At 48.4% G+C, this 26,488-nt stretch overlaps 1 protein-coding gene across 4 annotated transcripts in view; it reads right to left on the minus strand.

Annotated features, from left to right (window-relative positions):
- The window catches only part of FBH1 (F-box DNA helicase 1), a 51,807-nt gene that overhangs the window by 18,038 nt on the left and 7,281 nt on the right, over positions 1 to 26,488 (minus strand). For 2 of the 4 annotated variants that reach the window (XM_055426876.2, XM_088844265.1), the window contains exons 2-13: positions 13,530 to 13,685; positions 12,618 to 13,219; positions 9,352 to 9,482; positions 9,110 to 9,245; positions 6,900 to 7,090; positions 6,372 to 6,464; positions 5,865 to 5,959; positions 4,942 to 5,110; positions 4,085 to 4,307; positions 3,256 to 3,343; positions 3,087 to 3,173; positions 2,134 to 2,270 (exon numbers count right to left, since the gene is read on the minus strand). In XM_055426876.2, the coding sequence (XP_055282851.2) occupies positions 2,134 to 2,270; positions 3,087 to 3,173; positions 3,256 to 3,343; positions 4,085 to 4,307; positions 4,942 to 5,110; positions 5,865 to 5,959; positions 6,372 to 6,464; positions 6,900 to 7,090; positions 9,110 to 9,245; positions 9,352 to 9,482; positions 12,618 to 13,154 (1,887 nt within the window). In that variant the 5' untranslated portion in view covers positions 13,155 to 13,219; positions 13,530 to 13,685. Of the gene's footprint in view, positions 1 to 2,133; positions 2,271 to 3,086; positions 3,174 to 3,255; positions 3,344 to 4,084; positions 4,308 to 4,941; positions 5,111 to 5,864; positions 5,960 to 6,371; positions 6,465 to 6,899; positions 7,091 to 9,109; positions 9,246 to 9,351; positions 9,483 to 12,617; positions 13,220 to 13,529; positions 13,686 to 24,697; positions 24,954 to 26,488 lie in introns of those variants that run through there. The other 2 variants (XM_055426882.2, XM_055426890.2) reach the window with 2 other exon arrangements.

Below are 26,488 nucleotides of genomic sequence, written 5' to 3' on the forward strand. Positions count from 1 at the left end.
GGTTCAGTTTCTTCAATCCTTCTGGAGCTATTTCTCCGCTCTTCTCCAGCAGCATACTGGGCACCTACTGATCTGGGGAGTTCATCTTTCAGTGTCATATCTTTTTACCTTTTCATACTGTTCATGGGGTTCTCTACTCCACCATCTTGATGTTTCCTATTCTAAGTGAGCCATCCCCAAATTATCAAGATCCACAAGTGCATGCTGATACAAGCAAATAAATGAATAAATAAATAAACTGAAGAGAAGACCCAGCATCTCCTTCACAGAAGAATTCCAAACAATCTATGTGGGTATTCCAATTCTTGCTCTTAACTGAGGGCTGCGAGCCATGACTTCCTTTTAGGGCACACAGCATGGAAAGGGGAGATGGAGGTGGGGTGGGGTGGGGTCACTTCACGGTAGAATCACTTGCCACACCCCAGTTCCGCTGGGGCACCAGGACAGCGTCATCAGTTGTAAATCATGCTGATGGTATGGATCCAAATATCAGTGTAACCACCAGACAAATGCCAGCAGAGGGGCATGTGGCAAGACCCCTAACTGGTGCCCTTCAAGGTCACCAGGACCAAGGCAAGCTGGAGAAACCACAGAGCACAGTCAACAGGAGCCTAGGAGACTTGAAACTAAATGCAGTGGGGTCATCTGAATAAGACTCTGGAACAGGAAAAGGACATTTGGTAAGAACCAGGGAATCAGAATAAACTGTGGACTTTAGTTGATAATAATGTGCCCACACTGACACGTTAACTGTGGCAAACTCATCACCCGAATACTGGAGGACGCTGAGTGCAGCATGTGTAAGAATTGTCTGTACTGTCTTCTCAACTTTTTACTAAATCTGAAACTAAAAATGTCCATTAAAAAAAATTCCTCTGCGCTGACATCATCCTAGATCACTAGAGCAAACAATAAGAAAAAGCCTGGGGAACAGCGTCACAGACTGGGCTCCGGGGCTCCCTGGAGCAGAACTCACGGTGCGGACGACATCCATGTGTGTCGGCACCACTCACGTTGTCTAACTGGGAGCTTTCTAAAAGCAGTGATTCCCACAGATTTCCAACTCAGGACTTCCTCATACTTCAGAAACCTAGTGAGGACCCAAGGAAGCTTGTATTTATGTGTTTTATCTATCTACAATTACCACATTAATAATTTTGGTTAATTTAAACATTAACAACAATAATCTCATTACATGATAACACAAAGGACACATTTTTCAAAAACTGTACTCTCCCCCTGAGACTTTTACATTTTTGCAAATGTCTTTAGTTCCAAGCTTAACAGAGGAGAGCAGATTCTCGGGGTTCTGTGGGTGTCCAGCCTGGTGTGACAGCTTCACATAGAAGTGTGCTGAAAACAGTCGAGTATTTAAAAGCCTTTCCGGGCAATCAAGGCTCCAGGGGTTGATGTGCTCGTGCTGGAAACTAGTTTTTCAAAAACTGGATTTCACTTGAGAGCAAGACTTTTTTTGGGCAATGAACATTTGTAGCTGCTCCCCCCTTGAAGATGCAGCTCATCACATTCATTCTTGAGAAAATGCCAAATCCCCAAGTCTGAACAACCAGAGCTGGTCTGTCGACTGTTCACTCAAGTACAAAAGGAAGCAGCAGCCGGTGTAGCTCACAACACAGTCACAGAAGCAGCCAAGGTCAGAGAGCTGGCAGCACGCTGCAGGGGCGGGAGGGCATCCCTCTCCTTCCCACTTCGTACACGGACTGCTGGAGAGACAGGCTCAGGGTTTGCAGGACAGAAACTTTCTTCCCTCTGCTATCAGGGATGCTCTTAGTGAGCGCCTTGCATTGAAGAATACAGAGACTACAAGGGCGGGCTGGCACTGAGGCCACGGCTCACTACCAGCTCTGCATCATCAGTGCAAATGTCAACACGGTGCAAAAAGCAAATGACTATTTTGAAAACTGTTCTGACTCTGCAGACCTCCGAGAACCACGGAGAGCCCCTACTTAGAGGCGTGGATTTGCTGCACACTGTGAACTCAGGCAAAACCTTGCACGGGGCCCGGCACAAAGGCAGCACTGGAAAAGCGGGGTGGGGAGCCCACACAGGCCTATGTATGTGTTGTGTGTGTGTGTGTACATGCGTCTGGGGGCTGGGAAGCAAAGAGAGTCTTACCTGTGTGAGATAGAAGACGTGCGTGTGAGGGACTGTGAACAGAGCATTGACGGCACCGCGGAAGGTATAGATCTGCTGGTGGGGGTCTCCCACGAAGATCTTCCCACAGGGCTGAGACAGAACGATGTTCATGATGGCTGCAATCCAGAAGGGGCAAGTAAGCGCTCTGACACAAGGCCCACCCACACAGCAAAAAGAAACCAAACGGAGACAGGAAAGGGCGAGAACACCTGCACACTGGACGGCAGGGTACCCTTCCCTGCAGGGTACATGCACTCAGTCCAAGGAAACAATTTTCATTCATGTATTTATTTCTGGACATGCTGCGAGGCATGTGAGATCTTAGTTCCCGACCAGGGATTGAACCCGCGTCCCCTGCAGTGGAAGTGCAGTGTCCTAACCATGAACCATCCAGAAGTCCCAAAGAAACAAGCTTATAACAGACAAACAGTTTCTAATCCTACGAATGCAGATTCTTTTTACTTCTGAACATGTGATTGTGTCTAAGAAATCAGAGGCAAATATAAAATGATGCAAATTATTCTCTTTAATATAATAACTTGGGGTCTAAAGATGACCTGCCAAGTCACATTATTTTCTATCAGTCACTAGAAAAAAAAAAAACATTGTTCATTCTGAACTGACTACCTTTTCCCTTCGGCATGAGTCTTTGTCCTAATAATGTGATGACCTAGGCTCAGCCAATATTTTAAGAATAACCCAAGCAAAATACTTAGAGGAAAGTAAGTCTCCTTTGGGTGGAGGTGGGGGCAGAGACTGCTGAAATCTGGAATCAAAGAGTAAAGGATTTCAGAGTTACTAAGCGTCAGACACCCCTCCTCCTACTACAGATAAGAACTACAGACTCACTGCACACACGTCCTCTGACACATGCGTGATGCATGTGTCAAAACACATATTTGAGACTACTGGTGTCCCGAATGCTTTATCACCTGGAGTGCAGTCCTGGGCCTCGTCCACAAAGATGGCATCAAAAGAGGCCAGCAGGGGCTTGCTGAGCTGCCAGAGTTTCAAGTAGCCTAGGAGAACGGGCAGAAGAGTCAGAACACAGGGTGAGGTGGGTCCACGTGGGGTCAGGGGTCAGGACAGACCCATGCGTACCATCGTGCGTCATATGGTAAGCCTCCTCCTTGCACTCGCCCAATTTCCGCATGTTGTCCCAAAGCCGGCTCGCTTCGAGGACTCCATTCTAGAAAGCAAGTGACATGGTAATGCCAAGATCAGGGCCCAGAAATAAGGGGTTCACGTGTGTGCAGGGGTCAGAGCGAAGGCTCCAGCACATGGTGAGTGGCGGCCCCTCCCTGACCTCCCCTGGCTACATGAGGGCCTCGTGACACCATCAGGCACCCAGACAGCAAGTAGCCAGGGCTGGACCACTCCCAGCAGCAGAGCATCTCTCAGGCAGCACAGCATCCAACGAACCAGGAGAGGCTGGATGATTCCTCTAGATTTATGACCCATGGTGATTATAATTCATAAGGAGAGTGGCCAGGGACTTCCCTAGCAGTCTGGAGATGAGGGCTCTGTGTTTCCACTCCACTGGGCACACGCTAGATCCCCGGTCATGGAACTAGGATCCCACATGCTGTGCAATAGGAGTGAGGAAAACAAACAGTGACCAATGACTGAAAAGAATTGATAAAAATTAGAAGAGAGATACTTCATCCTTAGATCCTAGGACTAGCAGACCCCATGATGAGCTCTGATAACCCTGGCAGGAGCCCTGCCAATGCAGTGCAAGCCAGGTTGAGGACCACGGGAGAGGATCACACTTCACAGTTGACTGTGGACACCCTGCTGCCACACCCGCCTGTGGCCTGCCTCTGCCTCCCACCAGCAGCTCTGAAGACACCGAAGGCTGGGACAACCCGACCCCAGGTCACGCCCTCAATCTCCTAAGCCTTAACTCCAGGGAGACTGAGCCGCTCACCAGCTTCTCGCTCTGCTCCACCATGACTCGTTGGCCCTGGCTGTTCTTGCACCAAATGGGCACATGGTCGATCGTCAGCTCCTCGTCGGCCGAGGCGAAGAAGTTTTCCAGAGTCTTGCACACGAGCTTGGCCCTGATGAAGCCACCCTTCCCTTCAGTGAGGACGGAGTTGACCATGAAGGGGGTTAGCTTGAAGAGATTCAGCTTCTTCTTCAACTGGTACCTGCAACGCACGTCCCGAGGGCACAGGGTCGGCCTTCCTGGCCACATAGGACTTGTGCACACCAAGGCCTCGCCTCCTTCTCTCCAAATGACACCACCAGGTTGCCGGCAGTGGCCCCTCCAGGTGAGGAAACAAGCCGAGGGGCTGAGTGAGGTCCTTGTAGGACCAGAAAGGGTTCCTCTAGGCTTTTCAGAATTCAGATCTAATAACCCAGGAGACAAAGGGGCTCACAGCAGACACCGCTGTTTCATGGTGTGGACCCAACTCCAGGAAGCCCCGGGAGAACCCTGAACCTCCCTACAGCCTTCTTATCCCACGGGGCGTGGCTCAGAGGCCCTGAAGCCTGGGTCTAGCGCCCCTCAGCCGCATCCTCTCCCCTCCTACTTCTAAGTAGAACCTGAACTGATCAACCAGGCTGGAGGTGCCTGGGACTTCAGACATGTCGTCTGACCTATGCTCGACTCCAGAGACACGAGCATGCCTCCCTCAGTTGACAATGTATCTCTCTGGGGTAAAAGTATAAATCACTAAATCTTTCCTTATGTTCCCTGCCTGTAAACGGAGAAAAGGCACTACGTTTTCCCGTCACTGCGGTGCGCTGACTGCAATGTGAAAGCGGCACCGTGATGCTCACTTGCGTCCGATGTGACCATAGGCCATGGAGTGGAAGGTCTTGCAGATGACGTTGCTGGGGAAGACGAGCTCCGCCTGCTTAGCGATACTCTTGTTGAAGGTCACATATAGAAACCTGCTCTGAGACCACTTCTCGGCATACTTGACCAGCGTGGAGGTCTTCCCGGTGCCTGGAGACGCCAAGAGGAAGGGAGGTCACCCTCTGACCAGGAAGAACTGCTCCAATGGCACCCTAATCAGGATCTTCCCATGTTTATCTTGCCACTGGCCTGGGACCTGACAGCGGCAAGCTCTCCAGTACAGATGAGAACTAAAAGCCACGCAATGAAGGGAGCAGCAGAGTTGAGACAGAGCCACCCAGGTTGGGGTGGCAGACCCAGCTGCTCTAGCGAGGGGCCCACTGACTTCCTTGAGCTCTAGTCTGCTCCTCAACCGTGTGCACGTAGCACACAGGTGCAAAAGCAGCACAAGCAAAGGTCAGACAAAGAGCGACCAAGCACTTTAGGAGCCAGCGAGCACAACTAGCTGACCGAGGCAAAACCCTGGACCACACCTCTGGGGATGCAGGTTAGAATTAGAAGGTAGAAGCCCTTCTAGGTTTCACACTACAGAAGGCCAGGAACTCCTGACAACATCTGAACAAGACAGTCACATGATCTGCTGCCCCACAGCCACCCGTGTTGTGAGCAGACATGATGACACGTAACAGGCTGGGTCAATCCCACGAACTATGGACCATCTGTCCCCAGGAACTACCGGGTGGATGCTCCCTGGAGTGGTAAGAAAACGCAATTATTCCTTGACAACTGTGTTTTAGATGATTTAATTGCAGAAGGGGAATAACAGATGATGGTAAGATAGTCTAGCAGGTAGAGGGAAGGGGGAGGCAGCGATGAGAGGCCTTTAGGAATGGCGGCCCCTTACCTGCAAATGCCATTATTTTCACCACCTGGAGAGGCTCCATTTTATGGCTTAGGATCAGCTGTTGTTCATGTGTCAGCTGGATGGTTGTTTTCTTTCTAATCATTATAGAAGAGAAATTAGGAAAAGAGCAAGGAATTGAAAAGATCAGGGGATAGACTACCAAAAACCAAATAGGAAGCCAAATAGAATGAATAAAATTTAGCGAGAAAAAAAAAAAAGGAGAAGGGACTTTCCTGGTGGCGCAGTGGATAAGAATCCACCTGCCAATGCAGGAGAGACAAATTCGCTCCCCAATCCTGGAAGATCCCACATGCCATGGAGCAACTAAGTCTATGGGCCACAACTATCAGTAACTCTATTAAAAGTTACTAAATTTAACAATTAAAATGGGTGATTTTTATGTAATGTAAACTGTAACTCAATAAAGTGCTTAATACAAAACGCTTTTTCTCCTTAAGTGTGACAGTCACGAATTAAAGGGCACAACACATCTACAGATGGACGTACCCCGGCCAGACCGACGGTTCCTCTTTGTCTCCTGAGGCCTGAGCACAGGAATTCTCCTGAAGATACAGGCAATAGAAAATGTTGTAGTGAATCCTAACAGGAAGAAAGGAGATTAGAGATTTTCATATTCAGTTACAACCTGTATATTATTTTTCCTCAAACTCCTCTTGCTAAAAAAAAAAATATGTACCATTATTTTACAAAAAAAAAAAAGAGAGAAGCAAAGGGCTTAAATATACCAAGAGCTGAGGTGTATTTGGCTGCACTGTTGGAGGTAAGCAGCAGTGCAGGTAAATATCTGGAGAGCATGTTCTGGGAGAGAGGCCTGGCTGCAGGGGCCAGAGGAGAGACTGGCACGTGCTCTCTGGGGAACAGGACGCAGCTGCGAGTGTGCACGTGGCCCCAGGATGGTGCGTGACCGAACAGCGCCTCCTGTCTCGAGTGAGCTCGATCGCTGGCACCGTGGCACTCTGGTCTCTCGGAGAACCCGGCGCGTGGTGGGCGGGGGGCTCGCCCGGGGCCCGTTACCGGTTGCTGATGCTGATCCCCTTCTCCCGCATGGCATAGAGCAGCACGGCGATGCAGTACAGTGTCTCAGTGACGTCCGGCACAGTCACGGTGGAGCTGGGCCGCCGCAGGCAGAAGAGCAGCTGCTGGATGTCACTGACGCTGCTGGACAGGAGGACGATGGCCGCCACCAAGGCCCACACATTGACGCCCTGAGGAGGGAGGCAGAGGGGGTGAGAGAGGAGACCTGAAACACAGTTGGTGAGCAGCACACGGGTCAACAATGAGTAAAGTCAGGCTCAGGGTTCCCGTGTCTCCTACAGACCCTCTGCAAGGAGGCCGATTTCCCAAATGACACTTGGGAAACAACAGGAACGTCTCCTCTCACCCTGGATTCCTTCCTACTTGTCAGTTTGGGATCTGACTTCTCAGTTTCCGTTGACTGAGTAATATTTATAAAGTCCCTAATATAAGACCCTGTATAGAGGTAATCCACACTCTCCCCACCCAGGTCAGTGTGAGCTCTCAGGTCCAGACACTCAAAGTCCAACAAGCTTACTAATAAATGTGCCAAAAAGGGCGGCTAAAAAGAAAACAGCAGTATACACAGAAATCAAGGCTGACAATTCAATGGCATGAAGATGTTAATTTACTATTGGCCTTCCCTGGTGGCTCAGTGGTAAGGAATCCACTTGCCAATGCAGAAGACTCGGGTCTGATCCCTGATCCAGAAAGATCCCACATGCCGTGGAGCAGCTAAGCCTGTGTGCCACAACTGCTGATCCTCTGCTCTGGAGCCTGTGAGCTGCAACTATTTCAGCCTACTCGACCGCAAGCCTGTGCGCCACAAGAGAAGCCACTGCAATGAGAGGCCTGAGCATCACAACTGGAGAGCAGCCCCTGCCTGCTGCCACTAAAGAAAAGCCCATGCAGCAATGAAGACCCAGCACAGCCTAAAAAATAAATTTTTAAAAAGAAATGCTAATCTACTACTTACTTTACATTACGATTATTTAATAACTTATTAATGGAACTTCCCTGGTGATCCAGTGGCTAAGACTCCACACTCCCAATGGCAAGGGCCCAGGGTTGGTCCCTGATTGGGGAACCAGATCCCCATGACGCAGCTAAGAGTTCACATACTGCAACTAAGACCCTGTGCGGCCAAATAAGTTGGTGATGGACAGGGAGGCCTGGCGGGCTGTGATTCATGGGGTCGCAAAGAGTCGGACACGACTGAGCGACTCAACTGACTGACTGAATAAATAGTAAATAAATTATTGAAAGTGTATGATTATGGACACAGTATGGTCCATTTATCGATGTCTGAGAAAATGTTCACTAACATGGAAATTTCAAAAATAGACGCTACTATTCTTAACCCCTTGCAAGCCTCCCTGTTACAAACACATCCACGGAAGGAAAATTCTGCACATTTCTCACTACAACCGTCCTGTGAAACACGCCTCACTCCACATCGACAGCCACTTCACTGAAGGCAGAGAAGTGCACAGGGCTAGAGTTCCAACCTTCCACTGGATGCAGAGTGAGCTGGGGTTGCACGCGGTTTCCAAGAGAACATTTAAGAAGAACCCTTGATCTAGATGACAATTCCAGAAGGTGGAGTCAGGACACTGGGGACCATTTCCAGCATCTCATTAACTCACCACGTGTCAGTACAAAGCCTGTCATTTCTCTGGGCTTCTCTGGTGGCTCAGCTGGTAAAGAATCCAACTGCAATGCGGGAGACCTGGGTTCAATCCCTAGCTTGGGAAGACGACTTGGAGAAGGGAAAGGCTACCGACTTCAATATTCTGGCCTGGAGAATTCCATGGACTATATAATCCATGGGGTCACAAAGAGTCAGACATGACTGAGCAACTTTCACTTTCAGAAAACCCAAGCTGTCACCAATACAATGGGCTGCCTTGTAAAGAAACTCTTACAATCAAAGTGTTTGGAGGCTAGGTGACCATCCTCTGTTCAAAGTGCTCAACAGAATAGAAAACTGGATGAAATGCTTTTTAAAATTCCTTCCAAATTAAAGAATCTGTGGCCATTTATTTCTCTTTGGGACCAATGACAAAGATTAAGGCTTCAAGGGAGAGATTTAAGGAAGATTTTTAAAATAAATCTGAAACAACTTTCAGCCACACCTGACCACCAAGACATTTTCTTCCAAAGAGAAAAGGTGACGCCTCCCCAGCCCTCCCCACAGACTCTTCACGTACGGCAGGGGCAGCATAGAGGTCAGGGAGGTGTTGGCGCACGCAGGCCTCTGCCTCGGAGAGGAGGAGGTGATCCCTCAGACTCCACAACGCCTGTCCAGGGTCGACACTCGGGGAGCACTTCGTGGTGGCTGTGTAGCTGTTAAGATATTCACAGCAGTGTCCGTGGGAAAATGATCCATTAAGTGCTGATCTCTCAGAAAGGACTTCAGAAACCCACTTCCTCCCACAGGACGGTGACCTACCGGATGAGGTTCAGCACGCACAGGTCCGACTCCTTCTCGATGCCGTAGTTCGACAGGATGCCATCTACCTTGCTGACGGCCTGCTCTTCATTCATCAGGTATCGGTGATACAGCTTTTTCCAAGGAATGAACTAGACAGTTTAAGAAATCCAAAACGACATGCAGGCAATGGCTATTAGAGACCAGGCTACAGACATAAGACAGCTGTTTAGAAAGCAACTATAGCTCACAACTCAAACGCTGGACAAAAGGGCAGAAACATCACACAGATTCTAGTCGAAAACGAGAAGGTGGGTCTCAGTTTCTTGGTTCCAACACCAACTTGTTACAGAATCTAGGGAGAGCTAGACCTTCAGCTTTCCTGTCTGAAACAGTCTGGTGCCTGTCGAGACACTAATGACTCAGTTTCAACTAGGATTAAACAACATGAGAGCTGCAGCTGTACTAATATTAACAAAACAGACTGTAAGTCAAAAATTTTAGGCGAGACAAAGAAGATTATATAAGGATAAAAGGGTCAGTTCACCAAGGAGCTATAACAATTATAAATGTGCACGTACCAAATATCAAAGTCCTAATTCTAGGAAGCACATACGGGCAGAACTGAAGAAAGAAACAGACAAGAGGAGACTCTGATGCTCCGCTTTCAAGAACGGATAGCACAAACAACGCTAGACCAACTGAACCCAACTGACATATAAAGAACACTCTACCCAACCACAGTATACAATCTTCTCAAGTACACACAGAACACTGTCCAGGACAGATCACGTATGTGGCCACGAACTAAGTCTTAATCCATTTTAAAAGACTGAAATTATAGAAAGTATGTTCTTCAATCACTACAGAATGAAACTAGAAATTAGCAGCAGAAAGAAAACTGGAAAACCCACAAATATGAGAAAATTAAACAACACATTTTTAAAGCAACCAATAGGTCAAAAGGGAAATCACAAAGAAATAAAAACAGAGGTACCAAAATGCATGGGATGAAATGCAAGTTAAGTTTATAGCTATAAAAACTACATTTAAAAAGATCACAAATCAACAACCAATTAATTTACACCTAACGGACCTAGAAAAAGAACAAACTAAATCCAAAACTAGCAGAAGGAACGAAATAAAAGAGACTATAGAGGAGAAATAAAAGAAAGAATAGAAAAACAGAGGAAAAATATCAATAAAACTAATCAGAGTATTTTTTTAAAGATCAACAAAATTGACAACAATTAGATACATTATGGAAAAAAGGGAAGATTTAAATAACCAAAACCAGAAATGAAAGAGTAATGTTACAACCGATGTCATAGAAATAAGAAGAGCTATAAGAATATTTCAAATAATTGCAGGTCAACCAACCAGACACTCTAGAAGAAATCAATAAATCCCGAGGAACACACAACCTACCAAGACCGAATCATGGAGAAACAAAATCTGAACAGATCAATAATGAGCCCTCCAGGCTCCTCCATCCATGAGATTTTCCAGGCAAGAATACTGGAGTGGGTTGCCATTTCCTGGTCCAGGGGACTCTTCCCAACCCAGGGATCAAACCTGGGTCAACTGCACTGCAGACGGGCTCTTTACCATCTGAGCCACCAGGGAAGCCCAATGAGTAAGGAGACTGGATCAAAAGTCAAGTCTCCCAAAAAGGAGGCAACCAGGACTAGATTGCTTCACTGAAAAATTCTACTGAACATTTAAAGAAGTAGTATCAACCCCCCTCAAATTCTTCAAAATAACTGAAGAGGAGGGAGCACTTCAGACTTATTCTGAGGCCAGCATAACCTTATACCAAAGGTAGACAAAGATACCACAAGAAATAAAAAGAAAATGAGAGCTGTGACAAGGTCACTGAAAGTAACACCATCACGTCATTGCTGGTGATGATAAAAAGGGCATTGTCCTAACATTTCAAGATGTAAGAATAAGCTGTGATATCTTTCCGAAATCTTCTCAAGCAGAATGGCAGGAACCCTCACTTATCCCCATTTCCCACCAGAGACCTTAATCAAATGCCCAGAAATACCGACCCAAAATAAAGTTCACAACTAAAAACAGAAAGATACTTGTCTGAAGGTAGGAGACAAGACCCCCAAGCAAAATATGGAGCAAGAACGATGAGAAATTTCCTCCAAAATCCTTTGGGCTTGGAAGAGAAATGTACTAACTCTTAACATATCCATCTTGCCCTCCATCTCCAAGGTTTTCAACTTCTCACTCGGTAAAGAATCTGCCTGCAATGTGGGAGACCTGGGTTTGATCCCTGGGTTGGGAAGATCCTCTGGAGGAGGGCATGGCAACCCACTCCAGTATCCTTGCCTGGAGAATCCCATGGACAGAGGAGCCTGGTGGGTTACATCCATGGAGTCGCAAAGAGTTGCATGAAACTGAGTGGCTAAACACACACATTTGAAGAATGGGTTAAATTCTACCTCTGGCTTATTCCCAATGGCTGGTCTAAGGGACACACTAGCTAAGCAGAACATTCTCTGAGCCCTCAGGCTTCCTGGAGACCTGAACCTGAGAAATATAATGACACAACAAACAGAAGCACAGGCTGTGGGCTAACGGTACCAGGAAATCCTTTCTAAGAGTGTGGGTTGCGCCTGTGTCCTTCTCAGAAGGTACTCCTGTGACTACAGGCAACACTCATTTAGCAATCACCTCCTATTAATACGTGTAAACTACCATGAGACAGTGGAACACACAGTGGAGGATGCACAAACAGGACAACCAGCCCTCCAGCAGTGCTCTAATGTGAAATGAAGGAGGAAGGCTCTAAGGTCACAGCAGAACATCACAGGCTTGAACAGAGGTGTGAAGCACTATAATAGCGTAAGGAAGAGAGACAGGGTGACTTCCGTGGGATGGAGCAGAGAAGAGGAGTTACTTGGAGTGCAGCCTGGAAGAGGTGAGATGTCAACAGAGATATGAGGGACTCTTTGGACTGGTTGGCTGTGGGGTGCAGACTAGATCAACATAAGGGAAATACCACACAGTCCCCAGCTGGGAGGCAGCACGCCGTGTGCTGTGGACAGAATACCGGGGTGAATTGGAGAGAAGTCAGCAGTGAGCCTGGAGTAAAGAATAAGGTGGGGCACACACGGAAGGTCTCAGGTGCCTCCAGGGGTTGGGATTCGATTCTAGAGGACAACGGACACTAACATTTCTGAAGAAATGCCATCGTCAGGAGGATGCGTTAAGCGAGGCGAATCCGTGAAGATTTAGAGCAAATGTCAGAGAACGAAGAGCACGTTCCATACCAGAGGATCACTGATGACCTCCCTCCAGAGGTGGCACACCAAGCTCAGGTTCCAGTAGAGGTCTTCCACGGGCAGGAAAGCAAAGATGTGCCTCAGGACCTCGCTGGGCAGGCTGCAGATGTGGCTTGGGGGCTCCTGGCAGGGCAAGGTCCCAAGGAGCCCGTAGTGAGAGTCAGGAACAGGGTCTGGACCAATGTCCTCCACCTCCTGGCTGGGTTCTCCAGGCTGCGCGCTGAGCTGCCCCACCCCGGCCTCTGCTTCCGCCCTGGCTTCCCAGGGCCATGTGCTCGATGGGGACGGGGGACGCCATGGGGTCTTCTTAGACACCCCATCCCACGGACTGGCGCCTGGGGCTGGATTCCTCTCATCCTCTAAGGACCGAGACCGCTTCCTTGCAGGCAAAGCGGACCCTGACAAGTGCAGCCTGGCTTCTCCGTCTCCCCCTGGAGACAGGGCACAGGGGCTCCCTGCCGCGGAGATCATTTCATCCTCTGAGTCCTTAGAGCTGTCCTGGCCCACAGAATTGCTTTTGGCCATGTCATTGGTACACCGCTGCTGGCCAGAGAGGAAGAAGTCAAAGCTGTATCTCAGGCATCGTCGACCTAGACAGAGAAGCCACAAAGAACACACAAGAAATGAGGAATGACTGATGACCCTTCGCTGACCTGAATGAGACAAACTAATTTTCAATTATCTATTTCAATACGGGAAAGAGACAAGGACATATTTATTGGTCTACTGATTACATATAAAGCTTAATACAAAAAATATTTATATCAGGCTCTATCACATGGTCAGACTATTGCAACAGGACTGTAAGATCACAGTAACAACATCTACAAATACTGAGATACTCAAAGGCCGCACACACTACAGATTCTGAAACGCAAGGTATTTGCAGGAAAGACATACCCCTAGTCCCTCTTTTGGTTCTGGGTCTAGGATAGAGACCGTGGTTCGGGTCTCTGCTTGTCCATCTTTGACCAAAGGACTGGGACGCAGCCAAGTGACTCTGAGCAAGATGTTGGCACTCAATGGCTGTAAGATGCTTCCGCTTAAACCGTCTCACTGTTTTGTACCAAAGGGAAGAAGAAATGGGACTCTTGTTAGTTATCACAAATTCTACAAGATAGTCAGCAAATTAAACTTAATTTTTAGGAATACGGTGACTGTGGACCACTTGAGCCAGCCCTTTCCATTTTCTCTACTTGCCCATCAATTTTCAGTATCTCATGGTTTCTTAGCATCTCTTCCTCAGGATTTTAGAATCCTAAAATAACCTTGTTTTTCACCTATCATGCTTTCCAGAAGCCCTGACCATGAAATGCTCATTTGAAAAGTTGCCACTATTGCCCAAACAGAGATCTGTCATCTTTTGCTGACTTCACCCAGGCTCTTTATATTCCCACATTAACCATAAATATTTTAAGAGCTGGCTGTAGCTTTTTAAAAATAAACTCACACATTGTCCCTTGAATATGCCAGCTTCCCCAAGTCGCAGAAGCAGAAGGCACTAAGGGGACAGTGCCCCTGGCTGCAACCCCGACCCCCCGAGCACCCCAACGCTCGGCACTGGTGTAAGAGGATGGGAGCAAGGCCCCCGAGAGGAAAAGAACCGAGACTGCTCTCCAGCATCTTCATGGGAGAAAGTTTCATATTCCCCTCAGCAACACAACAGCGACTGTGCCAGAGTTCTGGCTTGAGTGTACTGACATATTTATGTTTGTGTTAGGCATTTTCTGCCAGGTAATTATTTTCCATATTTAGCTGATGCTCTTCCTGTTTCTGCATATTACCGCATTTACGATCTAACCCCTCCAATGTCATTAAATACCATAGTTACAATACTGTAAAACAGAACACTTACATTTTAAAAAAACGGTAAGAGAGAAAAAGAACACACGCAAGAGAATTAAAGTGACCCTTTACAGATGGCCAACAGAGGAATCACTTCCTCCCAGTACCATACTTTCACAGGTCCTAAAAATATTCTAAACTGTAATATCACACGCTAGAATTTCACTCAACATTTCCTGTAACCCCAAAAACATCTAAAACCAAGACATCAATATGTGTATCTGGTATAATTTATATTATGAATCAATAACCCAACCCCCTCAGCCCGTAGCTTCTTCAGAAACGATGCTTCAAAATTTCAATCCATTTTTTGAAGGCTTAACAGAAATTTTAAAAAAACTTCATGGATATTTCAAGACTTTTAGAAAATTATTTCTCCACAGAAAATTAGCTCTACAAGGCCCTCTGAAATATGCTACAGAGACCTGAATTCAGAGTTAAAATGCCCCTGGTAGATCCCAGTCACTTAGCTTCTTGAAGGCTCAGGGGTGCTAAAATGATTAAATGAGAAAACACCCCCCAAAAGCCTTGTCAAACTATAAAACCTGACACAAATTTACCCATCTGCTTATTCTCTTGAACAAAGCTTAGATGTGACTGCGTAAAGCATTGAAATAAATCATAAAGACAGTCCCTAATGGCAAGACATGAAGCATGTCAGCAGTCCAGTCACAGCCTGTTCTGTATTACTGAAAACACCTTTCATAAAGCCAAGTCGTACGTTTTTTCTTATTCTGACCAGAAAATATCCCTTCCACTGTAATGGTTTTATAAATTTCATTATTTCATTGTGGAACATATTCCTCTACACTAAAAACCAAGTCTTATTCATACTCACAGAGGGAAGAAAAGAAAAAGTTCAGTTTTTCTATAATGAAAAAATAAAGGATAAATTTAAAAGTTTTCTATATTGAAAAAAAAAGCTTAAAGTCTGATTATTCTCTTTTAAAAAGTAAGACATGAAAGTTTACCTCTCCTGCTCAGAATCTTTCATGTCACTAGGCTAATCAACCACAGATCAACACTAACATGAGCTGGATGAATCTGAGGCTAAGGGGCTCGGAGGTCCCTGTCCATAGGGTAGCCTCTTAGGGACCTGAGAGCTCTGGGATTTTGGTGCCGTGTAGGGTCCTGGAAGGAATCCCCTGCAGGTACCTTGGGACAACTACACTGACAAACCCTGGCCCCTAGTTCAGGTGCTTCAAACCCACTCGGCTAAACTACAGGAGCAGCTGCAGAATTCCAGTCAATAAACCCATCAACCCTCTAGATCCCAGATATATGACTCAGCTCGGCTTTCTCCTCCAACATGCCCAGCTGTTTCAGAGCTGGCAAATCCAATGTCCAGAATTAGAACTGGAGACAGCTGAGGAAAGCTACCGACAGTCGGAGAATGCCTTCTTCAAAGAAGGTGAAGGTCTATAGGTAAACTGGCCTGGAGAGAAAGTTTTCATAGATAAAATCACAAAGGAGTAAGATTACCAATGTCAAACCCGCAAATTCACATGACCCAGGGCCTTGGTGCCAGCACAGACCTGCGCGAGTGTTCTGCTTTCAGCCTTTGGGTACAGCCCAGAGCATTCCGCATGAAGCCATCGCTGGCGCAGAGGTGCCCAGGCGGGGCCATCTGGCCTCTGGGCACCAGCAGGGCTGCCTGCCCTGTCCATCCGGAATGGTCCCCATGGCCCTGACTGCACACCCGGGAGAGGCAGAGGTGGTGCTTTTACTGCTTATTTCCTCTTCTAACTTCAGCGAGAGATCAGAAACCAAGACTGCTTCTCCTGCCTCTCGGGTCTCTGCGCCTCACTGTGTGGGAGCCGGGGCCCCTGCCACCGTCTCAGGAGTTAGCAAGGCGTCTAAGTCAGAGGCTGTGTGATGCGCTCAGATCTGGAGCAGGGAGGCCTCCTCCATGTGGTCACTCACAGTCGAGTCACGACGAGGACCCTGAGGAGCTGACACGCGGAGTTCACACCACAGTCACGCGGTTCCAACCAGACAGATGGGAGCACCTAGCGACACCCACAGGGAGGCTGACGCAGCCCATTAGCGCAGAATTACACGTAGACCATGCCATGATGAGCCGCTTAAAAGAAGCTATGTTCTAACAGCATCAATATTCTTGTGAAATTATTTAAAATTACTATAGGAATATTCTAACCAGCTTCTAGCCTTATTAATATATTTTAAAATCAGCAACTTAAACCTAACTTTATCAAAATAAGGATGTTCAAATGCTACCCCTTCCTTCCGAGTCCCCAGACCTCATGAGGTCCTGTCCTCCAAACAGCAGGTGTTCTCTGCACGACTCTCCAAGGGCACTTATTAGAAGATGCTCGTGATTCTTCAGGAAGCAGCTAAAGTGCACTGTGATGAAAGTGTACCATTAAGAGGGATGGAGGAACATGACACTTGCTGGTGGGCTTTCCAAACTATGTGAGGCTCCAGAAAGGTCCAGCAGAATCGTCTCCAGGCGGCAGTGGGCACCTGTGCCTCTAGAGCTGACCACAGTGTCATATCCCTTATGTCATGACAGAAAAACACTGGGAAGGCAGGAAAACCATTTGTCAAGCAAGATTTTGCCCATCCCATGCTGCTTTTACTGTGACGGCTCTTACAGGGAGACGCTTCATAGATCCTCCATCGCTAGGGCCCTGTTTCTAGAGTCTCCCCCACCACCCCCCAACCTTGCTTGGCAGACCATTGGCACTGCAGGTGTGGGTCCCAGTCCTTGTGTCTGACTCCCAAGTGGTGAGTACCTGGAGCCCTCTGCCAATCACCGTGCTCTTCACCCTGATGATTGTCATCACCCCACCACCCCCTCAGGTCAAGTGCACAGCTGAAGACTAGATCTCCTCAGCTCCCCGCAATGATCATTATTATACTGATCATCACTAAACCTGCACGAGACACCCCCAGCCCTGAGAAGGCAGGGAACATGTCCCCTCGACTTCTCCCTCAAAGCCCTCGACATGACACTCCGCAAATCACAGCTACTCCAATGCTGCCTGAATGAGAAGTGCGTGCTAGGACACCTCAATTCTGCTGGAATCCACCTGGCTTCATTTTCTCATCCTCCTGATTGCAAGACATTTTATAAGACAAGTCGCCCAAAGTGGAACAGGGTGCTCCTGGTTTCGTGGTGAAGATGGCCCATCCCCTCCCTCCTTGGCACATGGCTGGTCCACGCCTTCCCGTCGTGCCGGGAGCTGGGGCCCCAGGGAACACATGCGGAGGAGCGTGCACCTCTCCCAAGCCCGGCCCGTAAAGCCTCTCCTGCCCCTTCCTCTGCGCTCTAGTCCCATCCAGGGAACAGGAAGGTGACCCCAGGGAAACCTAGAGGCCACGCGTTCAAAAAGGAAGACCCTCCAACAGCCTGGGTCCTTGGATTACTGCTTTAAAGAGCACCAGTGCTTCCCTGGTGGCTCAGTTGGTAAAGAATCTGCCTACAATGCAGAAGACCTGAGCTCGATCCCTGGGTCGGGAAGATTCCCTGGAGAAGGAAATGGCAACCCACTCCAGTACTCTTGCCTCGGAAATCCCATGGACAGAGGAGCCTGGTGGACTATAGACGATGGGGTCGCAAAGAGTCAGACATGACTTAGTGAAAACCACCTGAGTCCGCCTCCACAACACTCACACACACACTCTATAGTCACCTGAAACTGCTACAGGACAGAGAAACGAGCTGGAGTCCTGAGGTCACTGTGTGTTTGGATTTGTTTGTTACTGAGGTCATGCCCACCCTAACCATTCCAGGGTCACCTGAAATTGACACCAAGTCACTTTTTTGCATTCCATGTTCAGTTCAGTTCAGTTCAGTCGCTCAGTCGTGTCCGACTCTCCGCGACCCCATGAATCACAGCACGCCAGGCCTCCCTGTCCATCACCAACTCCCGGAGTTCACTCAAACTCATGTCCACAGAGTCCGTGATGCCATCCAGCCATCTCATTCTCCGTCGTCCCCTTCTCCTCCCGCCCCCAACCTTTCCCAGCATCAGAGTCTTTTCCAGTGAGTCAACTCGTCGCATGAGGTGGCCAAAGTATTGCAGTTTCAGCTTTAGCATCAGTCCCTCCAATGAACATCCAGGATTGATCTCCTCCAGAATGGACTGTAGATCACAATAAACTGTGGAAAATTCTGAAAGAGATGGGAATACCAGACCACCTGACCTGCCTCTTGAGGAACCTGTATGCAGGTCAGGAAGCAACAGTTAGAACTGGACATGGAACAACAGACTGGTTCCAAATAGGAAAAGGAGTACGTCAAGGCTGTATGTTGTCACCCTGCTTATTTAACATATATGCAGAGTACATCATGAGGAATGCTGGGCTGGAAGAAGCACAAGGTGGAATCAAGATTGCCAGGAGAAATATCAATAACCTCAGATATGCGATGATACCACCCTTATGGCAGAAAGTGAAGAGGAACTAAAAAAAAGCCTCTTGATGAAAGTGAAACAAGAGAGTGAAAAGGTTGGCTTGAAGCTCAACATTCAGAAAACAAAGATCATGGCATCTGGTCCCATCACTTCATGGGAAATAGATGGGGAAACAGTGTCAGACTTTATTTTTTTGGGCTCCAAAATCACTGCAGATGCTGACTGCAGCCATGAAATTAAAAGACGCTTACTCCTTGGAAGGAAAGTTATGACCAACCTAGACAGCATATTAAAAAGCAGAGACATTACTTTGCCAACCAAGGTCTGTCTAGTCAAGGCTACGGTTTTTCCAGTGGTCATGTATGGATGTGAGAGTTGGACTGTGAAGAAAGAGGAGCGCCAAAGAATTGATGCTTTTGAACTGTGGTGTTGGAGAAGACTCTTGAGAGTCCCTTGGACTACAAGAAGATCCAACCAGTCCATTCTAAAGGAGATCAGTCCTGGGTGTTCATTGGAAGGACTAATGCTAAAGCTGAAACTCCAATACTTTGGCCACCTCATGTAAAGAGTTGACTCACTGGGAAAGACTCTGATGCTGGGAGGGATTGGGGGCAGGAGGAGAAGGGGACGACGGAGAGTGAGATGGCTGGATGGCATCACCAACTCGATGGACATGACTTTGAGTGAACTCCGGGAGTTGGTGATGGACAGGGATGCCTGGCGTGCTGTGATTCATGGGGTTGCAAAGAATCGGACACGACTGAGCGACTGAACTGAACTGAACCTTCGTTAATCAGAATTTATACCAAACAGCCCTCCAAGATGTGCAGGTTACAGACCTAAATGGACACGCTGAAGATAATAAGCGCCTACAACTCCTGAAGAGAAAGATCATTAAATAAAAACGTGAAAAAGGAAAATCAAGGTAACTCTCCGGCACAGGGGCTGACGAGAGCGACAGCTCCTAGCAAGAGGCGCACTGGGAGGTTTCACCAATCAAGAGAAACCAAACCTCATCCCGTTTGCTCCCACAAGCCTCTTGCCCTTCTCAGAGAGGCTCTGTGCAGGCCAAGCAGACACCCTCTTGTTTCTGGCAAGACAGCAGAGGTGCACTGCGGCAGGCCCATTGTTACCAGGAGTTGGGTACTTCACAGGTCAAATGCACCCTGGGAGATCTAAGAGCCCAATTTCAGCAGCGTGGATGGTGGTGGTCCCCAACCTCAGTGAGACAGAAAGTATTCATTCAACCCAGGCAAGGCTGTGCAGCAATGAAACCACCCTGTATGTGTCTAAGACATATGCAACGATTACCTGTACAACTATGTATTTAACACGAGATGTTCACATACAGACTGGTGCCATTACTACAATATGTTTTATTAACATGTTCCCTGATAGCTCAGTTGGTAAAGAATCCGCCTACAATGCAGGAGACCCCAGTTCATTCCTGGGTCAGGAAGATCCACTGGAGAAGGGATAAGCTACCCACTCCAGAATTCTCGGGCTTCCCTTGTGGCTCAGGGGTAAAGAATACACCTGCAATGTGGGAGACCTGGGTTTGATCCCTGGGTTGGGAAGATCCCCTGGAGAAGGGAAAGGCTACCCACTCCAGTATTCTGGCCTGGAGAATCCATATACAGTCCATGGGGTCACAAACAGTCGGAGACGACTGAGCAACTTTCACTTTCAAACCACTGTTTAGGTGTGTATCAACATGTCTTCTGCCCCTAGATGAAAGCTTTACAGTTGGGTGGGAGGGAGGAGAAAGGCACCCCACACCCACTGCTCCATAAATATTAATGGAATGAATGAATGAAATGAACAAATGTATCAACTACGGCACTGCCCTCTGGAGAAGCTGAGGCTGTCTTCTTCGGTTTTGATATCCTACTCTATCTCAGTGTGCCAGTGAGCTTCATAGCTTTCGAAGTTCTTTCACAAATTCTCATCTGACTTCTGCACAACCCTGTTTGTGACACGATGAACCTGGGGCTCATGGAAAACTTGCCTGAAGTCACAACAGTTGTAGGTGATACAACTGAAGCCTTCTGACTCCTCAAGTCCAGAGTTCTCTCTATGGAAGGTAATAGTCTCAGGATTTCCCGGGTGGTCCAGTGGTTAAGACTCCATGCTTGCTTCCACTACAGGGGAAGCAGGTTTGATCCCTGGTCGAGGAACTAAGATCCCACATGCTGTGTGGCAAAAAAAAAAAAGAAAGATAATATTCTCCCTTCCAAATCCACCAGAAAGATTCAAAGCAGCTTCCAAAAACCTCAGGTTTAAATTCTCTGTCCCTTTTTTAGAAACCACTGTGGAACAGCATAACCAAAGCTCCAACTTCCAGTACTTAGAAAACGTAAGTGTAAGGAGAGCGGAAGGATTAATCGTTCAGTCGTGTCTGACTCATTGCGACCCTACGGACTGGAGCCCACCAGACTCTTCTGTCCGTGGAATTCTTCAAGCAAAAATACTGCAGTGTGTAGCAAAGCCCTCTTCCAGGGGATCCTCCTGACCCAGGGATCGAACCTGGGTCTCCTGAATTACAGGCAGATTCTTGACTATGTGAGCCACCAGGGATGCCCATCAGGAAAGTGTAAACATGATATCACTAAATACTATACACTCAAAATGGAAAAAGCTCTAAATATTTAATTCATTCAAAGTTTGAGCTGTATGAGAAGCAAATGTGCTACCTCCTCCAAGGACTCGCTCTCAATGTAGAGCCAGGTCCCTGTTTCCCTACAAACCCAAAGGCCTACTCTCACAGGTCCCCAGTTAGGTTCTCTGATGCCACAAATACCTGCTGGTCTCGTGGAAAAGAAACCACTTACTACAGTAAGCAAGGATGGAGAGAGCTTTTTTTCCTATGTGTGTTTCAGGAATGGAGAAACAAAGGAAAAACAAGAAAATGATCATGATGTACGGACTAGACTGTATTTCTAAAGATTTGAAAGGATTTTTCTACTGTCAGTTCATCCCACAACCACATGTAAGAACCTATGATGCCCCAGATTCATGACAAACATCTCGAGGGCTTCCTCTCTTGGCATCTCTGGGGTCACATGCTACTTGAGACACTGTAAATTTAAAAATGAATGATTTCACCTGTCCACAAGGTAGCTCTCAAAACACACACAAGTTACTATACATAAGGCATGGCAGGTGCTACACAAATGCAATGATGAAATGCTATGGGAGGAGAGAAAAGTGACCAGTTAGGAATGATGAAAAAGGCTTTATGAAGAGATCAGCCTCACAAGATGAACAAGATCCAGGAACGCTAAAGAAACGCATGGCAGTGGTGTGGTGGGAAGTCAGGTTTCATCACACCAAGAGACTCACAAGGATGAAAAAGGAATTTGGAAACACAGAGTACAAAGGCCCTTAAGTATAATGCTAATGAACTTGGACTTTATCTTAGAGGCATTCAGAGAATTATCTCACTTTCCTAAGCAGGGTCAATGCCTGGTCAAATTTACACCTTAGAATGGGAACTCTGGAGGCAGGCAGAGGATGAGTAAACATGCAGATTGTCACAGAAACAAGGCAGAAAGTCACTTTACTAACAGAGACAAGAGCTGGTCAAGGACTGAGGGCAGCAGTGGCAAAAACAGGGATAAGGGGAAAGTGAAGACCAACACTGGACAGGAGAGATCAGAAGAGAAAAAGCAACACAGGTAACTGACATTTCTAGCCAGATCTCAGTGATAACATCATTAACCACGCTGAGGAGTAAAGAAGAAACCGTGTTTGCATTTTAATCACTTCTTCCAGGAATCAAGGGAGAATGAAAGTTTTCAGTTTTGAAAATGCTTGCTTGTTTTGTTTTCAAATTATCTGTTGAGTGCCAGGTTAAGCTCCAGGAGGTACTTTGAAATAGGAAACTAGCCCTCAAAACATCTGTAAGTGACAGGTGTAGACATAAGATTTGAGGTGCTTTGGTGAGATGCTCTAAGAGCAGACAATTCCAAAGACCGATGAAGACAGAACTCACAATCTTTAAATAAAATCATCTTAGGAAGGACAGAGGGGGACAATAAGCAGAGTGAGAGGATGACAACAAATCTGAAATTAGAGCTCTAAGTCTATGAACAAGAGTCTAGTGTTCGCACGCTCAGAGGCCACAAAACGTGTCAACCCATCAGGACACCCTCTGATGACAATTGCGGAATGCAACGAAACCACGAAAAAAAAAAAAAAACAGGAAAAGGAAAGAGGATAGCCAAGTAGCAACGATGCCAAGGCAAGCCACAGGAGAAATGAATTACTACAGGGCATACCACAAATTCCACACACCTGCACAGAAGGGACGAGCAGACAAATGGGGAAACCAGTAAGACCCCAGAACACCTCCTTCCGCAAGCATATTATCAAGATCTGTCCCCTGAACAGCAAGCTTTCGCTCTAGAGAATCTCAGGCGCTGTGAATAGATCCACATACACTGTCCTCCAGTTGTTCAAACGGGGATACAGGCCAAAATCAGGTCCTAAAGAAGACAGAAGGGGGGCTTCTCTGGTGGTCCCGTGACTGAGACACCACACTCCCAATGCAGAGGCCGGGTTTGATCCCTGGTCAGGGCACTAGATCCTGCATAGCCACAACAAAGACCTGGCGCAGCCAAATTAATAAGCAGTCCTTTTTTTTTAAAAAAGAAGAATACGGGAGGAGAATTGCCTGTGAGACAACAGTTTAATAACCAATTATCTGAATTTAAAATATTCTCTCCTACACTGCAAATGTGTTTTGTTTTTAAGAGCAAGGAAACTGGAGGCTTAACCCAAGAAAAGGTGGAAAGTGAACTGAAAGGTTGCTCAGCTATGTCCGGTTCTTTGCGACCCCACGGACTATACAATCCATGGAATTCTCCAGGTCAGAATACTGGAGTGGGTAGACTTTCCCTTCTCCAGGGAGTCAACTGGTAACAAGGATGGCGGGGGATGGGGGGGCGCGGGGGCAGGTTAGCTGCAAAGTGTGGAGCTACCAGCTGCACCAATACCAACGACTGGCATTTCCTAAAACTTAGTGAACCTTAAGGAACTTTCATGCCTTCCTTTTTTATTTTTGACGTGGTAAGACAGAAGAGAACAAAAACTTTGGTAAAGCTGATACTGCACCTGGTTCTGTCTCCAAGGACTATTCTTACTACTCAGTTAATCAAATTCAATCCGCTCATGAGCAAAATGAGCTTGCTTTCACGTCAGAGATCTTTTTGCATTTTATCTTCCTTATTTGAGCAGATTGCCAGGCACGAGCAGGCCCTCACTGGCTGCTACCGTCCTTCCTTCCAGAGATCTTTATCCTCCCATGGGAAAATCCCTAACTTCTTCAGGCCCCAATTTCCCCACCTGCCATGAGGCCTTACAGGCTTGTTTGCAGATGAGGTAACTAACGTATTTTGTAAACCAAAGCGCGATACAAGAAGCAAAGTATAACGATTTCCAGGCCTGAAAAGCAGAGCTGCTCCCATTTTCCTTCGGAAGGAACAGAAAACACCAGGAGGGTTAAACGAAGAGCACCTCGGAAGATCAGGTAGAGAAGTCAACACTAAACCTCACGTCCGCCAACACCCCGCACAGCTTGCTCAGAACTCACTGACTATGCACCAGCTCCAGGCCCTCCCACATTACCCCAGTTTTCCCAATATTCAGGTTAGGGGGAGGGCAACTGCAAATGCAAGATGCAAAAGGAGACCACAAAATGACTCGCCCAAGGTCAAAACAGCTAAGCAGCAGGAAAGGAAATGCTGGCTGCCCACGGCCGAGGCCACGTTCCGGCGACGCCCACATCACCAACAGCGCCCCGGCCTGCCGCTATCTCATCCGCCCTGGCCCCGCGGACCATACCTCGCAGAGACCAGACCCGTTAAAGACCCCAGACACTCAGCGTCCACGCGACCAGGCCCGTCCGCGTCCCCACCACGCCGGCGGCCTCACGCACTATAGCGAACCGCATCGGGGCTCCCGCCGCCGCCGCCTCAGGTCCCGGGCCACCCGGGCTCCCGGTCGCGTTTTCCCAGGGTCAGTGTGAACCCCTGCAGGCCGAGGACTTCCTCCACTAGCTCCGCCGCCACCGCAGGGCCGCGAAGAGCCCGCCGCCGACGCTGACGGAATGTCTCCCCGGCCAATTGAAGCACGCAAGAGGAAGGGCGCACTTGATGGACTGCTGAGGCGGCCAATCGGAACGCTCAACCGTGCTACCGCTAGCAGGCCCCGCCCCGTCCGCGCTTCCGCCAGGGCGGAAGACGTGAGCAGCAACTTTCCCAGAGTTCCTTGGAGCTTAGGGACTCACGGAGGGGCCGCGGCCGGCGCGATGGGCGGGGCCAAGACTATGGGCGGGACCGGAAGTGGAGGGAGGGGCCACAGGCGGGGCCGCACGGGCTCCACCCTGTCCTCCCAGGCTCGCGCCGCCTGTGGCCGGACCTGCGGTGGTAGTCCCCGGGGTTCACCTAATCTTTCTCCTCAGAGTGAAACCAGTGCGGGCGGTAGTGTCCGCGCGTGCGTTCGCTGCGGCCCGCGGGTCGCGTGGTCAGCCCGGAACCTGAGGGTGCTGGGGGAAGGTCGGGACGTCTGGGGAAGAGTTCCAGACAGGCAGGGTGGGGCCGGAGGAGGATCTCGGAGGCGGGGCCGGGCCCGGAGGCGGCGGGGCCGGGCCCGGAGGAGGGTCGCGGAGCGTTCCCGCCGGACCGGAGCCCGTGGCCGTGACCGCGCTCCGCGTTCCGCGGCGGCAGTGCTGGTTGGTGTTGGATGAGAGGAGCTGCACGCGGTTGGGCGCGCGGGGCCTGCCGGAAATACCCTCCTGCATACGCTACGCGCCATAGCCGCTGGGACATCTTGGCCTATCTGGTTGAAACCTGGGACCTGGACATCGAGGCCGTCAAACAGGACTACAAGCGGGCTCTCTCTGCACGAGGCTGCCTCCATGGGACACCCGGACTGCGTGCGGTACCTGCTGGCCCGGGGGCCGCCATCGACTGCCTGGAAGGCCGACTGGTAAATGGTGGGCCTTGCAGAGAGACCCCCACCCTTTCCTGACAATCTTAGATTCCCACTCTTGGTCAGCCTCCACACCATAGCCTCTCAGGCTTCCCCTACAGAACATCATTGTTCTGTCCTTGTGGGGTTAACTGTTCCAGCCTTCTGTTTCAGACTGCCTCCCATGATAGAGCTGCTGCTGCTGCTGCTGCGTCGCTTCAGTCGTGTCCGACTCTGTGCGACCCCAATAGAGCAGAGAGGTGTAAAGATCATGTTCAGATACCCTGGAGAAGGAAATGGCAACGCACTTCAGTATTCTTGCCTGGAGAATTCCATGGACAGAGGAGCCTGGCAGGCTACATTCCATGGGGTCTCATAGATTCGGACACTACTGAGCGACTATCACTCACTCATTCACTGCCTGTAGCAAGGGTCCCAGGCGTGATGTTTTTCTGGAAACATCTCGCTAAATGATTATTGCACAGATGACATTGTTCTAATTTTCTGTTTTGAAATTCCTAGTTATAGCTTGTCAGAAATTTGCAAAGACAGCCGGGAAGTCCCATGCACCTTTTCCCCATCTTGCCCCAAAGTTAATGATTTACAACTAGAGTACAATCACAAGAAGAAACTGACACTGCTGTGCCATTGCTACTATCAGGG

This window comes from Moschus berezovskii, chromosome 15 (assembly GCF_049115385.1).
Source record: "Moschus berezovskii isolate FMDL1 chromosome 15, NW_MosBer_1.0, whole genome shotgun sequence".
NCBI lineage: Eukaryota > Metazoa > Chordata > Mammalia > Artiodactyla > Moschidae > Moschus > Moschus berezovskii.